General features: G+C 43.2%; 1 protein-coding gene across 1 annotated transcript; it reads right to left on the reverse strand.

Annotated features, from left to right (window-relative positions):
* Positions 1–593: 593 nt before the first annotated feature.
* On the reverse strand, positions 594–3,154 carry LOC143152586 (potassium/sodium hyperpolarization-activated cyclic nucleotide-gated channel 1). The gene is made up of 5 exons (XM_076322884.1): positions 3,100–3,154; positions 2,915–2,986; positions 2,430–2,700; positions 2,108–2,272; positions 594–1,785 (listed from the first exon to the last, which is right to left on the reverse strand). Exons 1-5 carry the CDS (start codon positions 3,152–3,154, stop codon positions 594–596), a joined length of 1,755 nt encoding a protein of 584 aa, XP_076178999.1.
* Between the last annotated feature and the right edge of the window lie 15,766 nt (positions 3,155–18,920).

Consider the following 18,920-nt stretch of genomic DNA (forward strand, 5'->3'; position numbering starts at 1 on the left):
GCAGCAATCGAATTCGACTGATCGCTCAAGGCCATCGAGTGGTTAAACCCCACTATGCCGTTTCGCAGCTCTGTAGCTTCGTCTCTTGGAGCGAACTATCTGGCTCTTCGAACGTGTATGCGTTGTTCGGACACCAAATAATTCAACACGTAACTTTAACAAGTATAGTTTACCTTCCACGAACTCATCGACCATAAATTTGCATCCTTGGTACAACGGATTAAAAAGCAATCCCTATTTTGACCTGAAACTGTGAGAAAATTTGACAACGAAACAGTGTAAGTTAAAGAAAAATTCATAGTTCCTATTTTCTGTGTATACTTTCATATTTCGGATCAAAAGTAAAGCTTTATTTTTCGATCCTTTCGTACCAAAGCTATAGGAAACGTTTACGGAAAAATAAACCATACTCGTTAAACCTACGTGTTCGATTCGTCTCTTTGAAATATGACACGTCGATGACGGTCAAAGGAGCGACTCGGAGAGACTTCAACGCCCGCGATCGGTTATCCCTAACGGTTGTCTATCTCCTTCGAAACGAGTAATGGTGGATCTCCAAAGTCTGTTTCTTCTTCTCCGTGCGCGTTAGCGATCTACTGTGCGTTCAGAATCATCGCTTTCTCGTGTCTCTCGATCGCGATCTGCTTGATCCTCTCCCACAGCATCGGATACGGATGTATAGTCCTGGCGAAGTCCGCGCGGCTCAGACGATAGAGTTCGCAGACCTCGACCGCGATCACGTTGGCTACCCGCATCTCGTTCGGCATTACCAATGCGACCTCGCCGAAGTGTCCACCGTCCTCCAGATGGCACACTTCCTTGCCCGAGATCGTGTAAATGGCGACGGTGCCGGTGGCGATGAAGTACATACAGTCGCCCGGTTGGTTCGCGCGCACGATCACGTCGTTCGTGAGGAACACTTCCGATCTGAGCAATCCGACGATCCGGTCGAGCAACGTGAGCGGAAGATTGTTGAAGAAAGCGACGTTCTCGACGAGCTTCCGGCACGAGTGCATACCGATCTCGTGTCGTATCTGCGGGGACAGGGTGTGAAGGATGTCGCGCTCGCGGAAGAATCGAAATTGAAAACGAAACCGATAGTACTCCGTGATGCATTTCTGGGATTTCTGTGGTAGCTGCATGTGCCTCATGAACTGCCTCAATTGAGCAACGGTGGTTTGGTACTTGATCTGCGAGCCGTTTATGCTCTCGAAGAAGTGCATCACACGCGCCACCAGTATGTACGTGACGAGGATGCCGATCAGCTGGGAGACGATGATCGCGCAGAAGTCACCCGCGTTCAACGGGTGCATGAGAATGGTACCGGATCTCAAGGACGCGAGGATCGCGCGCATCACGGACGACGCGTACTGTTCGCCGCTCGATGCCTCCCAGAGATCGTAATCGTGGACCCAGGAGAAGTTACCGGGACGCATCGGTCGCGTCATCGACGTCGTCACTATGGACAACAACCAGAAGAAACAGGCCTGCCAGTGCAGCAACATCACCGTGAACAATATCACGACGAAGAACTCGTAACCGGCCAACGAAACGTTGTAAGCGAACGCCATCTTGCTCACGTACGAGCTCAGAGAGAACATACGGCAGATGCACAACATGGCGATCGTATTGCGGGACACCTTGTACTCGAACCATTTCCTCACGAAGAACAGATCGGTCGGGAACGAACCCAACAGATCCGGGAAGAACGTGCTGGACTTCACGTATCGGTTCATTATTTTACGTGGTTCCAGTATCACCGCGCGTTCCTCCTTGTCCAAGTATCTGAAATTGGAACGGAACTATGATCCAGCTGGAAACTGGTTCCAAGTGTCTAGATTCGCCGTTCGACCGATCTCTCTGAAAATGTATCGACGTTCCGAGCAATTATTGGCCACAGTGGAGAGCAGTATCGGTTACGGGTACGCTACCACTTCACGGCTAGACCTTTTCACGGATCTGCCAGGTAGCCTTACCGACAAGTCCATTAGCAGAACCAGGAAGAAACGCGCTACCTCCCTCTTAACTTTTATTTCGCTCACATCGCGTCTACCATCTCGAGTGGCCGAATACTCTTTACCGTAGGTGGATGTACGCGATTACTTGCCCCGTTCTGAAGTTGACCACCATGTCCAAGCAACACAGGAACAGCAAGAAGTTCTTTACGATACTCCAGATCCAAAATCGTTCGATCATTTCGAACGCTGCCTGATACGGTACCAGCACCAACAGTGTGGTCATCGCGTATATCATCAGGAAGTCCCAGCAGTGTCTGTAACAATCCAGGTCGTTGAGCACCGTAATGGCGAATCGCAGAGAGAAGCATTGACGAGATTATTCATCGTCGAGTTGACCCTGTAAACTGTACCGGGCGCTTTTCGTTTACGGGGTCTCCTAGAGCGGCGACAGCTCACGACAGAGACACGTACCTAAACATACTGAACGGATGAATGATGTACGGGTAATTCTGTAATTGGTGACGCTTTTCGTGCACTATGGAAGCGCTGCTTCGTAGATATTTCTGCGCGCCTCGATTTCGGTGAGAAGCCATCAACGACATACGAAACATGTCGTGTAGCTTTTGCAGAGGTCTTCGTCCAGGAAGGAACAGTACGTCCTTATCTTCTGGGAGCTCGCACGCGTGCTCTACGTGCAACATGATCGAAAGCTTTAACTGCGACGCGTTATAGGTAACCAACCCTGTCAACTTTAGCGCACGCAGTCGTGTAAAGTTAGGTGTTATGTAACGGTATTATTTATAAGCTACAAGCTTCGGTCGGTTACGCCTCGACAATCGAACAATTATTTCACGGAGGACCTCATAGGGGGCACGCGTTGCTCGCAAGAATACGTTCACGGTATCGAAGCGTGGAATGCATTTAACCACTTTCAGTAACACGCGATAGTTTCATACATGTGGTAATAACGACGATGGTTTTCCACATCGAAGTTAAATAACGCGTGGTGTAAGATATCGAAGAGCCATCTGTTGGGAGAGAGACGTCCTAATTCTCGTAAACGTTGGTAAGATAGTTTAGCGATGTGTACAAAATTTCTTCGTTATCTACCGTTGGTCAAACGAGAAATGTCTGATAATACTTGTTCTGTTTTGTACGTGTAACTTACCAACTGTTGATAATGCGAGTAACTGCATTAGTAACCATACGAGGGTCTTTCAAAGTTGGAGAAGAGTAAACCCCGACCGTCGATCACGATTCCAGTATTTCAATTTCTGATTAATGCATGTTCTAAATACAGTAATGGAGGCGCTGCTTCTAAAAGGTCGAAAACTACAAATCAAAAGCTGTATCTACCTTACTGGCAGAAGTAAAAATATCTTTCGTATCGGACATTGATAAAACGAGATATGAAAATTAAAATGTAAATTATTGTAATACCTACTAAATACTATATAAGTACGTAAATCAATATTTTGTATACGTAGCCCATAATATTTTAGAGTTATTGGTATTTAGAGTTAAGAATTATATTCTTAAATAATTTTATATTTTATTGAAAAAATATTTTGAGATCGTATCTGTTAAACTCTGAAATATTGCGGTATAATATTTTACGTATATAAAATGTTAATTTACGTACTTATATAATATTTAGTAGGTATTATAATAATTTAAATATTAATTCTAGTATCTCGTTTTATCAATGTCCGATACGAAAAATGTTTTTACTTCTGCGGTAGTACAGCTTTTGATTTGTAGTTTCCGGTCCTTTAGAAGCAGCGCCTCCATTACTGTATTATTTAAATATAATACGTTACCGATCAGAATTTATCGCGCTTTTATTTACTAAATCTACACATTGTAATTAATGTGTGTAATATTGGAATTAATTTCAATGTAAATGTTGGATAAATTTAATTGGCCAGTTTTAATCCGTCAGTATTAAACATTGAAATATATTTTCAGTAGAATATGTTAATATTTCGACTGCCTTTCAACCTTGATTAAAAGGTTTAAATTTAATTTAAACGTACGGAGAATGTAATTACAGCTAAAATACATATTTTAAATTTTCTATTCGTATTAATTTCTAAAATATTCGACATTTACAGTGGATAAAATTGCAATGTTTACAATCGTTGAAACTCCGTAAGAAAATATATTATATAAAAAATATTTTATATTCTATGAAGAAGTAACATCGAACGAAATATCAGAATATCAATATAAATCATTCTGACAATACAAACTCTAGAATATACATTAATCGTGTACCAATACGGTTCGCGCAATAACGATGTACAAACTTCGTTCGCAACCCTTTTATTTTTCTCGTGTGTCTCATTATATCACAGTGTTTCAGATAGGACGAAACGTGTTCGATTTCCTTTGGAAACGAATATTTGTGTTATGTCTTTTTTCGCCTCGTTTCTACGCGTTCGATTCCCATTGTTCGTAGTTTATCGATTTTCTAGGATGCGCATCGACATTACTGGGTGTTTCAAAAGAATGCTATCATTCGTGGATATATCTGTTGGTAGTTAGAACAGTAAGTAGAAAAATTCTTCCTTCTAATGACTCTTTAATACTTTTTCATTTCAACATTTCTTCTCATTACTTTGTGTCACTTGAATTAATCGTCTATCGAAGATTACAAAGTCTATTAGCGTTTCGTCACAGACCAGATATATTGCTTCATTTCACTCAGCCTCGGTGTATGAGATCTTACTACGATAAACAGCTAGCAGATGGCGCGAAATTCCTTAAAATTTGTTACCGGTAACTCGGGATTGCGACACCGATAAATGGTGAGAAATTCTTTTCAATTTATCACCGGTAATTCGGTACATTAATAACATTAAAATACAATCCACGTATCGATGATTTAACAAATAATACAGAGTACGTTATTCACCTAAATACGTATCCTACAAGTCACGTGTGATATATATTGCCTAGATGCACAAGCGTAAACCTTTTCTTTTTCTAATCAATCGGAAATTCACAAAAAACGAGACCAAGTTTAGAATCTGTGAAAACTATTTTCACTGCGATAAATTTATCGGAAAATCAGACCTCAATTAGGAGAGTCTCGAGATATTGATTCAACATATTTAATAGAATAATCTAGGAACTGACTAATTTCTCGTGTTTTAGGAACAACAGTATCTATCACTGTTTATGTTCACGACATTACAAACACACCTAGTAGTTGAAAAATCCGGTAAATTCGCGCTCTTTAATTCCAGCTACCGAGAGGCCTTTGTATATACTACGTACGCGTAAACAAACTCTTCGCGCGAACGTTTCTCGAGGCAGCTTGTACTCAACCGATAGAAACGCGTTCACTTTTGCCTAAGAGAATCGTAGATTGCCGCCAGGATGGATGATCTCTCTCTCTCTTTCTCTCTCTCTCTCGTGGTACGTTTAAGCGAGGTTATATACAAGTTGGCTCCGTGAGGGCTCAGAGTCGGTTCGCGTGCACCGCGTAAGAACAAATTCCCCGTGTACACGTCACCCCGTTGAATTCTCCTTACCTAACGACGAGATTTTTACGGACGATTTTATTTGTTCGCCACCGTCTAGGAACATACTTTCAACGGACGCGTGTATTTATTATATTCCCGTCCGATATCGCGCACCGAGCGTAAAACGTGCACTCGTTAAGGACTGGGAACAGCCACGGTGGCGGGAACCATTTTTTTTTTTTTTTTTTTTTCCACCCCCTCGGCCCCTATCTTCTTTTGTAACAAGTACATCGAGGCGGCTCGTTTAATTAATGCTCGCACGTCAACGAGGACAATAGAACTCACCCCTGTCGTTAAGGTGTCATTACGTACAGCGATGTTTAAAATTTCAGAGCCTTTCGTTGTACGCGATCCCATCAATGATCGCGATTTCCGCGTGTTAGGTTAGGTCCGTGTGAACAAATAATTCTATACTTTTCGCGGTGAGTCCACGCAGTCATCTTTTTATACCGACTTGGCGTAACCTTGATCGTTCTTTGTGACACGGTATCGTCAACGAAGTGAAACGCGTTTAACATTGGAATAATTAATTTGTACATTAGGATCTTCCTCGTGCGTGACTCGGAAACTCGACGATCGAGGAGGAAGAGGAACTTGTGAAATTGATTGTATTTATAAAATGGAAGAAGTTGTAACGTCTTTTGAAAATATGCTATGGAATTTGAAGCGAGTTTCTTCGTACAAGCTGTTGAAGCAAGTAGTTATTATTGATGGTAAATCTAGCGTCGATTGAATCGAGAAACGTTGAAAGAAACGTTGGTGTAGTTCTTGCATCCGCCACCAGGGGAATGGGTAACCGATTTCTTCGCTTCGAGTTTTCGTTTCGTTACGGTGTCCCGTAGTGTGGAGGGACCACACGAATCGCTATAAGAGTGGTTTTAGCACTTGGAAACAACGAGGTTAAGTGCATATACACATTTGTCCCGTTTAATCCTGTTTCCGCGTTACGTCTGCAGCGGTAACACAGATGGAGGACCCTCCCTATTTTAGTAAGTGTTAATTTCAGAACGCGTACGTATTAAGAATTTCGTTACTGTTTTTAGGTAAACGTTTCCTTTGATTTTCGACTTCCATTGCGATGTAACTTCGTAGAAGGTACTTTTTAATGTCGAAAATAATCTTACTTTACTTCACGTGCAACTAAAATCAATTAGAAGAAAAATTGCATTCAACGTTTCGATCCACTAGTTTGAAGCAGTGTGTACTACTGTATCCTAAATAAATTTCATTTCGTATTCAAAATTTCCAAAGTATGAAAATTTAGGGAAGCAACTATAGAAGAAGGAAATGCTTCATTGTAAATGCACCGAGTAATCTTATCGCCGGACCGCAGTATACCGAATCTAGCAACACTCGGTACCGGCAGTTAACCTTTTGGATTGCGCAATTGTTTTCGCGGTGTGTTTCCAGGGCACTGGATTAAATTCAGAAAATTTTTACGAAACGGGGGATGTTGCTTCCTCTCTGAAAAATTCAAAGAAACGCAAAGCTGTATACGAGATATTAAAAGTATTTCAAAAAACGTGCGAACACATTACCAATTTCACGCGTAAAAAAAAAAATAAAAAATGAATGATATTTCTCTGCTCATAAATCACCGATTGAACGCGACGCGAAGGTAATTTGAACAATTTGAGAACAAAACATTGTCTAAGCATTAAAAGAAAGTTCCCGTAGCGTACGAAAATTTTCTTTCGTTAACGTTACGTGCTTAATCGCGAGATTCCATGGTGGTGTTCCCAAAACTTGAAAGAAAAAAGCACACGATAAACCTAAAGCGAAATAATCGGTTTTTATCGTCCCGAACGGTCTCGAAAACCCCTCGAACGATCCGACACCTTTTCGACGGCGATCTCGAATGGGTTTTCGATCTCGGTTTGCCCCGAAAACGATTGGTTTACGGTAATACGTAATCCGGAGTCGCGACTCGGCCACCCTCGGGAGAATTAAAGGTTAGATGCGAGGAACACCGTTCGGGACGGAGTCGTGTTCGCTTTTTCCCCGCGCGTTTCGATAATAAATTTTCAAGTCGTCGGACGGCTTGTCGTGGAACTCCGGAACGATGTTATGGACGATGCTCGAGAACAAGAAGGGTGGTTACACAGTCTACGTTCACGACCCTCCCGCACATACTAACGCGGATTTACCGAGTCCATCCCCCGCGTAACGACGACCGACTCCACGGCCGAGTCTATGTGTGAGAGATCCGCTGGGCAGAAAGTTACAGCTACGGGGGCCTCTACGTAGCTGTATCAATATCTCGTTAGGAGCAACGATGGAAATAAAAGCCTCGGGATGCCCTGTCCCCGCGGCTGACCGTGCAAGCGAAATTGTAATCTTTACCCGCGCACGTACAACCGTCACCCTTTCCATTCCCCCGGTTATAATGATAATCGTACTTCGAAAATAGAACGCTCAATTAGGTCGCAGACGTATAGGTAATCGATAGAGAAGCGTGCAGGTAGACACAGGGAATACGAAAACAATTATTCCCGGCAAATTGTTCGATTTTTCGGCAAATTGCGAGTTCATTCTCTGCTGGTTGTTCGCCAATGTGAAAAAAAGAAAAACTGTAACGAACAATAGAAGATGAATCGAGCCGATTCCCACATCGAAAATAGAAAACGCGATTGTAGCGGGAACTGCTTTCTGTTACGCGTCAGGATCGCGGTAAGCATATACTGCAACCGTTTTAATCTCTCTACGTTGCGTCTCGGATCCGTTTCGACGTTTCGATTCGATTCTTGTTACCGTGTACCCTCGAACGCGGCTATTGTTCCATCGATGGAATTTACCGATCGTCGAGGAGGCTTTAACGATGAATAATTAATAGTTTCATCGTCGCGATAGAGTTGCACGATCGTTTCTCGTTCGATGAGAAACCATTGATAGAGTTTTTTCTAGGATAAATGTGTGTCTACGCCACTGGTACCGTCGAATGGCGGGAAGTGTATTGCGCGATAAAAGTTTTCGTCTCGATTAAAATCTTTCGCGAGATTTCATCCGAGAAGTTGGCAAGGATATTCGATTCACGGTTTCTTGATGCTTCGTTTCGAATTATCGTGGACGTTTACGACATTTGGATACCGAAAAGACTTTCAATTTATAGTTTCAGCGTCGGTTAACCGTTTGGGGGATTCAATTATTCCTTACGGCGACGCGAGGTGTCACTGCAATTTATTCGGAGGAACAGTTCCAACTTGTATTCAACATCGACGATTGTTCGACGAAAGACGACGAATCGAATTAAACGTACAGCTCGAAGGTCAAATGCAACGTGCACAATGCAATGTGCAAAGCGATAAAGAACGTTGGAGTTCGCTGTTTACTTATAATGTAAATTGGAGAGTCGTGGAGAATCGACGCCTATGCAGGTCCAAAGTACGAGAGCTCGGTTAATTTCGAGTCCGATTCTGCTGTTCGAAGACTCGGTTATCTCACATACGAAAGTTTATTCATTTAGTTCTAAAGTACAAGAGTTTAATTTAAATGTTCAACGAACTCCTTTCGCAAGTTGAGGTTATGGCGGTGCCTCGCTCAATAGTCACTGGAGGGATATCGTTCAGCCAACTCGGGATAATTGTGTTTCTAAATACACATCGTCGCAGCACTGGAAGTTTCTCGTTCTTTTAAATCTTGAAGCACCGATACGTCAGATTTCTCTCACCGGAGTATCGTTGATAAGAAAGGCAATTAAGAACTCCGTTTTCTTTTTTTTTTCTTTTTTTTTAGTTACACGAGCAAACTTTATCGATGAAACTAATAGATTCTAATTTTCTCTCACGAGACTTTTATCGAGGACCGAGTAAAGGTAACACGAATGCACGCTATAAAACATTTTTTGATTATTCGAATTTCTTACACACCTGTGCAAATTTAGTTACGTTGAGAAACTGATGTATATCGTTATTAAAAAAACATAATTATGCGATAACACTTTTTCCAGAGAATCTTGTATCCTGATATTTATCAATTTTACAACGATGGTACTGTATTATATTATTAGTAATATTTAATTACGAAAATTCGAAGGAAAATATATCCTAATCGATTATTTGCATCGGGTACAGTAAAACGATATTTTTAAATTTAAATTCAAAACTATGGTACGAAGGAAAATAAAACAGAACGAAGAAGTGAGAGATGTTGGATACAGATTCGATGGGTGGAAGAATTTTCGTAGCGAAAATTTAATTATATATTCGGTAATTAGAATTGCTATATTTAAAATAACGAAAACTATGCGTTACACGCACGCAGCAGTAGCCATGCAGAGTTTAAGCACTTGGACCAAACGGTGTGGGTGCAAGTTCGTGAGAACAGTGTGTATCTCGAAGATATAGTGTTTGTCGCTGTTAAATGGCCTGGAAGATTTTTAGTTGGTACTTACGGGCACACATTGATTGCATTACCGGTGAATGTCTCGTTTCACTCCTCGTTAAGCCTGGAGATAGATCTTAGGAAACCCGTGTCGCAGTCGCCTTCGCTCGCAAGTGCCTAACCAACTTGAAACTCGATCGCGATTCACCGATCGTACGAGAGGGAAAATAATTTTTCGAGTAAATTAGTATCCTCGTACGATATCAAGAGAAACGGTGTATTTATTACGCGACCTTTTATCGAGGTTTTCGCTCGGAGAAGTATCAACCACCGTAGCAAACGAGCCTTTGTTCGATTTACGATCTACAGTTTACAAGTCGGTTGAAACATTTCTAGGAAAAATGAATCGAATTAAGCCCGCCTTTTGTAGAAAATAATTTTCAGCTCGTTTGCGACAGAAACGGGAATTTTTCCGTAATTCTGAACGCGACTGTACGACTTCAATTTATACGCTCTGATATCCATTGCCACGGTGGTCCGCTGTAAAAATTACAGTTCGAGTAATTATTCCCGCGGTAAGCGGATAGCGGCAGATAAGCATGCGAGAACGCGGTTGAATTTATTTCACCACGGTAAGGAAAGTTCCCGTAACTTCTAAGAAACCACCGACGCGGTCTTTCTCCCTTTCGTTTAAATGGCGTGTTGTGTTTCGATTTTCCGAGATTTTAATCGTAAAGGAATTGCAACTGTTAGTCAAGTACATCTGGTATTTGTAGGTTAACGTATCTGATACAAACTTCACAGGTTGATAACTGAAAGGTACAAACGAGTTCGAATAAATATACAGGCTGACCCATTTAATTCGGTCCTCCGAGTTCATTCGTTCGCGAGAGAATAAAATCCGTTTATTCCCTATTTGTACTGTCTCTCTTAATACCGTTTCCATAATCGATGGACACTTTCTCAAGATTAATGTCGGGTATTCTGGTCAAGTTTAAAGATTTATCTTCGTCACTGGAAGTTTTCTTTCGCATTGATTCCGCTCAGTGGACATTTTATTAATTTCGAAACAATCGTTCGTCGTTCGAACTATTTTATAAGTTCACAGTTCCATTTCATACTTTTATCGACACTGTGTCGCAACTCGCATTAAGATTCATTTAACGAACCGTCGAGACTCGATCTTCAAACGTTCCACAAACGTTCATTCACGTTATTCGCCGGATACACCTTCTCGATTATGTCTGTACTCGTTTCGATATCTCGACTTAATTCTAATCGTCACAGTGCGTCTAGAAAAATATTTAAAATTAAAGAATGCCTCTGTAATTCTGTAAACTCCCCAGCGACGAGGAGCACCGTTCCAAACCTTCTGTTCCTTTCCCTCGGCCATGTTGTAGCGTTGTCAACCGGCTTGGTAAAATGTTCCCAACTATCCACGAGCCGTCACCATTAACATCCTTTCATAATTTACTAAAGGCGTATCAAAGTCTACCGAAGTTACTTCGTTCAAACGCCCGAGGCTCGAACTCCGAAGCCTCGGCAGCTCGCCACCGTCAAAGCAAGAAAATTAAAAAGTAGGAAGATTACAGCTACGAATTGGCAGCCGCTTAATCGATCAAAGAGTCGCGCCACGACGTCAGGAGTGCTCGACGAAGATCCATCAAAACGTCCCGGAAGATTCTCTTCGGGCAACTTTCGCTGGTGCAGCGAGCCGCCGTCAAGAGTCCTTGGGGCGTAACTTTCTAACGCAAGTCTTCATTCGCGCGGCAGGTCTGGCGACAAACTGCCCGATTCTCCGCTTTGATGGAAAGAGCGGGCAACTGGTGGTCCTTGGTGTATCCGAGAGCCGGTAAGGTGATCCCCGGCCTGAAGAGAAACGCGGTACCGCGGCCCAAGCGGATTACGCACACCGTCGAATAATTTTCGTTCAGCCTGGTCTGAACCGAAACGATCAACGATTCGCGATTTCTTTCGGGGATCCGGTCAATTCGTAGAAATCCAGGAGATCCATCTAGGAAGAGCCACCAGAGCTCCGAGTAGGTACCTATGACCCTTGCACGGATTAGGGTCTCGTGTCACCCAGATATACCAGGACCTGTTAAACCTCTTGCGGTTGAACAGATATCCCACGATCCCTGATGATCCAACCACCTTTAAGTATCCATCCGCAGGGTGTTGAGGAGACAGCTCACTCTTGGTGCTCGAGAGAGTGTTTTATAAAACTCGAGTATCGTAGCTAGGAGAAATATTTTAAATACGAAGAATTTTGGCATTCGTCGATACAATCTGGGACCACCTCGAGTCTCTCTGGGCTCGAGCTGCACAGTCCGAAACGTTTCCAGAGCTGGAATCTTCCGAGAGTCTTCCCGGATCGTTCGATCCTGGAAAATCAGCCACGCTTCCAAAGATCTTTAAGCTCCGATAGTCGGTCCAAAGTCCACGGATTCTCAGGACTGGAACTCGGTTCGATCTTCGTTCGAAGACTTTTTCGACTGCTACTTGCAAAATTCGAAACATTTCGAGAGCGAGAACCTCCCGAGTGCATTCTCGGATCGTCCGTTTGGAACCACCTACAGTTCCAAGGATTTTCGAGGACAGTTGATCGAAAATCCAGGAATTCTCCGGGACTGGAAGTTTGGATGTTCGTTTGCACGTGAGATCGTAGGACAAACGGTCTCCGATCTCTTGGACGCAAACAGGAGGCAACTGGTGGCCGTTAGTACCTTGCGTTCAGCTTGTCTACGTCGTGTGCACACGCACCGTGAACGCAGGGGTAGTCGAGGTACGATATAGTCGGCAGCGAAAACACTACTTCTAGCGTCTAACAGCTGGCATTCGGCCAGTCCCGTGGCCGACACCCGTTTCGAGGGTTCGCCAGTCTGCGGCGTGGTCCTCGTTGTTGTACGAGGATTACCGTACGCCGTGTAATTACGTCGGTTTTCTCTTCTCTCTCGCTTTATCCACGTGTATATTCCATTCTTTATCGTCGTTTCGGGGCTGCGTACGAACGCACCCCGGTCCGGCACGGCATTTGCATCCCGTTAAACGTCGTAAACTTGTCAAACCGTGTCGTTATGCGCTGGATACCGAGGCTCTCGCGCAGGGGCTGCGTTTGCGGTGTCCTCGGCCGCGGCTGGACGAACCACGGTCTATCCGCGCCATCATTTTCAACGAATCGACAGTACCGAGTTACGTGACTGCGCATCGTCCAAACAGACGAGTCAGCAGATGTAAACAAATCTGTGTGATATACGCGCGAATAGAGGAAAATTAAACTCATAGTTTGTCTTTGGTTCTGTCGTTGTTTTTCTCTCTGGTTGTGTCTTTGACTGTGTCTTTGGTTGCGGTCAACGAGACGAATGGTAAGGAAAGACAAACGTTCGCATAGAACTCGTGCGAAAAAAGAACTCACAGTCTTCTTCCATAGGACGAGTTGAACGTTTGTTTTTCTTTACCAATTGGCATCGTTGGAACTAGTATACGCTTGACGAGGATCGAGCTTCTTGTTCAGGGTATCTGGCTAGTGGATCCAAGGAGTGCTGCCTCACTGGTGAGAGAACTACCGTGTATTTCCACCGTGCAACGCGACCGTGATACCTCAACGAGCCGGTGTGTGGGAAATTTAAGATGTACCCCGAGTGCAACGTCCCGGACGACGCATTCCTTGGAGTCTTGACCAGTTTGGTAGGGCGAAGAAAACTCTGATAATACATTCACGACCTAGCCTCGAGTTAGGGAACTTATATTCCCGGCCCCAGACTATTTAGTGCGAGAACATTGTGAACGTGCTGACCCTTGGTGAGTACATTACACGTGACAGAATATGTTATTAGTAGGACCTCGATTACTGCAGGGAGAAACTGGCGTTGAGGATTCCTGCAATAATCGAGCTTCGTGCAATAATCAAGGTTCCATTGTTTCGCTAATCGTACCACGGAAAAATAACTCGTAATACGAGAGAAATTTTGAATACAATGTTAAGTTTTTCAAACTTTTAAACGTCATAGATATTTTCTTATCTATAAATATATTCTTCTTCCTTGCGTGTCCTTTGTCGACATTTGCATTCAGTCAATGTGATTAGTAGTTTTTGCTGTTGTTGTTTCAAAAATTATATACATTTTTTCGTAATGTCACGATTAAAGGAGATACACGGTTTACCTATTTCGAGTTGGGATATCCTGTACCGTATCGCGTATACGGCAAAGTTCAGTTATAACGTTGCCACTAAAGCTAACCTCAAAGTATAATATCTATACCTGTTAAGAATTTTGAGGTAGTTTCGTATAGCAGCACGATAAGTCGGTTCGTGCTAACCGATACAAGGTATCGTTGCATTTAAAGCTGGTTAGTTTCACAGTAACCACTCCCTGCTGACAATGTAATTTCGCTGACTTCTGTTGCGTGCATCGTACATTATGTTCGTGTTTCGTACTTTTAAACGAAAGGTAAGGTAATAATAGTAATCGTAGAAAAAAGAACTTTAACCGCGCCGATCGTCGCTCGGTCTATCTAATACTCCGTGTAATTTAATGTTATATTACGAGTCTTTTAATCTCCCGGGACAATGTACGCGAGAACAGATGGCATTATGCATTTAGACAACGGTTGATTTGAGAGAGAATTAGATACAATTTTACCAGCACCTTACAATTGCGTTTACATATATACTCGCATGGCATATTTAGATATTCATCGGTGTTTCGCTGACCATTTGTGTTCTCTGTATCTCGCAATAACGATAATAATGTCAACTGTATTACAGTACAACCGACAGCGTTAAAGATACGCATCGGTAGAAAAAAAAAATGTAACACGAACACGACGAGATAAACGAGGTTAAACCGAAACTACTGTCACGGAACCTAACCTTACGATATCCACAAAAGGAAGCTTTATTCGCGGTTAGTCTCAAGTATAATCCAATCGAAATCAATTGGCCGTTGAAGGTTACTCACGACTCATCCCCACCGTTTCGCGATTGATCAATTCGAAAATTATTCTAAACTCCACGCGCAGAGCACACAACTCCAGTGACTCACCGAATCGTTCTCACGAGACTATCGCATCACCGTATCAAAATCATACATCTTTTTGTTTCTTGAACCGAAGAAACTATACTATTCAAGATTTCCTACAAATAATAACGTAGACAAAATGGTCCAATCCCAAGATTGAATGTCCCAACAGACACCGATGCTTTATCGTTTCGACAAAGCGACGTTACAGCGAACCGGGAGTCGTGATTCACACTTAGGGGTGACCTTGAACGGCCAATTGATTTTTAGGCGAGTACAGGTGACGTTCTTCCATCGAACGCTTCCCTTTCTCGTTACCTGATCACGACGCAGTCTCCGGGACCAAATTATCGGACGTATCGCGACGCTGTAGACCATTACAGGGATGCGTGGCCACCGCGCTTTTTCATTTGTGTCGTACGAAGACTTATAGCCCTATTAGTCGATAATGGTGAAAAATACGACCATAGGGGTAACGATCTTAGCTTATAGTGATCATAAATGTTGGATAAAATGTCGCGCAACGCGAGAAGGTAATGCCGGCAATGCGGCCACGGTGGGCATAAATTCACGGTAAGTGGCGTGAGTTATGAAAATTTCATGGCAGAACCTGAATGCTTTATTCATTCATGGTGTGCGCCGCAATAGAGTTGAAACCGATGTTTTTTTTTTTTATACACGCGTACATACGTGCGTGCAATTACTCTTACGAAGATTCTCGAGCGCCAACAAGAATATTACGTTATGGTGCCCGCATGTAGCTTTTTTATCGCGACGACGCAACGATAATTCAAACGGGCTATGATTTCATAGCCTTTGGTCTTTCGAATAAAGGAACAACATCAGAGGGCTCGATTCTTTCAACAGTGGAGAGATCGACCTTGAACGACCGATATCTTCACCCCTTGGGTAATATTACTGTTTAAACCTGTTGGACGAGTGGCTGGTTGTAATTGATCAAATCGTGCAATGCTTCTACTTTAAACAGGCAACGATAAATTGTTCAATGGGCAGGTGATTGTACATAAATGCGTTCGCTAAAATTGAGAACAGAATTGTAGAACGTTGGTCGGTACAAAACGGCGTGAATGAAATACCTTGTTCGATTCTAAAAACTGAACTGGGCCGTGTAATTGAATTGGGTTGTTAAGGAACTTTCCCGAGGGGGAGAGGAGAGTTGGCGGAGAGTAATTTTGGTCGAAGAACAGGGAAGCTGGTAACGCAAAGCAGGAAGGAGAGATGTGGGATACGAAGTATCGGTGTCCTTGCACTTCGAACGGATTGTGTAAAATCGAAGTAACTACTTCCAAGCACACAAAATGGTTTCCACTGTGCGAAGAGGATTGTACTTTCACGGAAAATCTATCGGATGTGATCTCGTTCCAAAGTTACAGCGTGTTACGTGTGTCGCTAGATGTTTGCTGTTTTAAAGGATGTTTTCCAAACGAGTACTTTTAATTTAATTACGAGTTTCGTCGTTTGTACGTCTCGAGTTTCGAATAGTTTGAAAAAGTCCTGGTATCGTAGAGACTGGGTGACAAGAACGTGCTAAGTGCTGGCAGGTCTCTACACGAGATGCATATTCTTGCAAGTTCTCGGTTACCCAACAACTTCTGTGTATACCGTTCGCGAGAATGGACCTAGAAGGAGTGGTCAGACTGTTTACTACGCAGTCCATAGGCGGAGTCGAGAAACATTCCCCTTAAGTTATGGGTACCCCTCGGGTCCATTTTCTTCAGCTCCGTACCTTACATTCCTCGACCGACCACCGAATGTCCCGACGTCTGAGCCAAGGCTCTGCTAGAAGGTAGCCTTGCCATCGAGTCGTTTACCAACCCTCGCAACGAAATGCACTCCTCTCCGCCTTTCTTCTTCGTTTTTCATCTCTTTCGCATTCTCCGTCTGCCAACTCCTAAACATATCTAGCATTTAACTGTTCAAGAAACCCATGACTTTGTTCGTAAACGTACACTGTCGCGATAATAGCACCTAGTGTTACCAGCGAATTATCGTAGTACAGAAGAGGTTCCAAATTGAGAGAAAGGTTGCATCGTAAACGAGTTTAGATTGTCGTCAAATTTTACATGAAAAAAATCCTAGTAAAAAAAATCTACAAATAAGAAACGTTGGATTTGGTACAATACAATACACAGACGAAAAAGTATTCAAGTTTGTATTCACAGTTGGAAGGCTATAAGCTGTTATTAATACGTTCAATGCTATATCGGTGGTCACTTGTGGCTTCAGCTCTAAACTTAAAACGCGTATTTTAAGCGCTCGCGGGAAACGAACTCGAGTACCTGTAAACTTTCGAATAAAGTTGCTCGACGACGCTACGCGCATCGATAAACCATCGAATATTTGTACGCTTCCCGCAACAATTTCAACGAACGTCGAAGTGATTCTTTCCCGTGGAAATTCAACGTGGTAGTCAACCCATCGAGTTGATCTCCCGGTTAGCGTGTCGCGATAAATAGCGGGGAATCGTCTTTCGAAAACGCGACGATAACCGCGCGACGGGAATATTATCACCGGGAAAGAACGGTGGGGAAAAGGTTGACGCGAAGGTACGTATTCGTGTAACTAGAAACTAATTTCGAAACCGAAGGGACGAGACGGGAAATAATATTTCCAGGGAACGTCGACGGGTCGATGGAGGTTGTTTCGAGCTATCCGGGAACGGTAAACGTTTCGTAAATCTTTCGAAAAAGATACCGTTATATTTGCCCGGGTGATTGCATATCGTTTCGAGTGGGGGAGGGAAAAAAAATAGAAGAGAGCGTAGCTTTGATCGTGGAAATGATTTTTCTCGGTTGAAACACGTGGTAACGTAGCGAAAATTGGATCGGCGTGTTCCGCGGTGGCGGTTCGACGCGCTCGCGTCGGGACAGTTAATCCGACGACGAAGCGGCTCGTGAAATGACACCCAAGACGCGCCCCGACGCGATTTAATGAATATTAAAAGGCCGCCGCGTATCGGGTTAGAATCCACGGTCGCAGTCATAGATAGCAAATTGGGAAAGTTGGCGGAACGTCGTGGCTGCCGGGACGCGTTTGCGTCTTGTTGTATTATCTTAGAAACTTCCTGACATCTTATAAGTTCCCGAACTTTTGTTATATACGTATTCAAAGTTGCGTCGCGGGGCCGCGGCGTGACGTTATTATTGAATATGAAAGGAGTTACGCGCGACTTGCCCCTTATCGACAGATAAAAATGCCCCGCCTCTTTTGTGGCGTTTAAGTTATTGGACAGCTTGAAGAATGAGGTTCTGGTGTTGTTTGCCACCTAACCCTGCCGCCCTTCGACTTGCCGCGGCTCGAATGAAGAGTAATGCTTCCGCCTTCGTAACTTCGGTGTTTGGAAGGAAAATAGTCCTTGAGTCGAGTTCCTTTGATACCTGTATTTACTGTTCCGCATAATCACCGCCAGCCGTTACACGCTTCTCCCAACGATGAACAAGATTCATGGAGTTATCAAGGGGGTGACTCTTCACCGCGTCTCCTTGACCAGATTTTCGTCATTACTTTTCGTATCTTCGGCTCGAACTAAGCGTTCAACGTTTCGTGGAATTGAAAGCGTTGTAAATTTCATAGCGTTGATTCGGTTCGTAAATTTTGTTACGTCTACTTGCTCCGTTGGTTGTCGTGCAGTGTTTTCATTCAGAGAGTAATATTTTTTGGGATCTTTTTCAGATGTTAGGTAAGGTAGTGTACACTTGTTCGTTCTCGGCGAAGTGCGTATCGATTGAATACGATTACACGGAGAGATAAATACAGGGAACAATATCGATCTCTACGGAGATTAATTTCTTGCTACGTTTGGTAAAATTTGTTGCTCGTTTGAGTTACAGTCGGAAGGGTGGAGACATTCTTCGTTCAACTTTCTCAAAGTCAGGGGGTTACGGCTTCGGTGGACCGAGGGTAAGAAACTTTTAGATTTTAAAATTCTATTTCGTCGAAAAGTGTATTCGAAATAGTGGATCGGAAGAATTTGGAGTTCCTGTCTCTTTTAATTACAGTGATAACCCGCAAGGGAAGAATCGTGAAAGAAATTCATCGCACAATACAATTTTCATCAAGGTAGAATGTTT

Source organism: Ptiloglossa arizonensis, chromosome 11 (assembly GCF_051014685.1).
Source record: "Ptiloglossa arizonensis isolate GNS036 chromosome 11, iyPtiAriz1_principal, whole genome shotgun sequence".
Taxonomy (NCBI): Eukaryota; Metazoa; Arthropoda; class Insecta; order Hymenoptera; family Colletidae; genus Ptiloglossa; species Ptiloglossa arizonensis.

Excerpts from the sequence above, each read along its gene's own strand:
- LOC143152586 (XM_076322884.1), bottom strand. The coding sequence starts at position 3,154 with ATGCAGTTACTCGCATTATCAACAGTTGGTAAGTTACACGTACAAAAC. Across the intron at positions 2,987-3,099 it reads ACACGTACAAAACAGAACAA|ATGGCTCTTCGATATCTTAC; the intron begins GTATTATCAGAC and ends CTCTCCCAACAG. Across the intron at positions 2,701-2,914 it reads CATCGTCGTTATTACCACAT|GGTTGGTTACCTATAACGCG; the intron begins GTATGAAACTAT and ends TAAAGTTGACAG.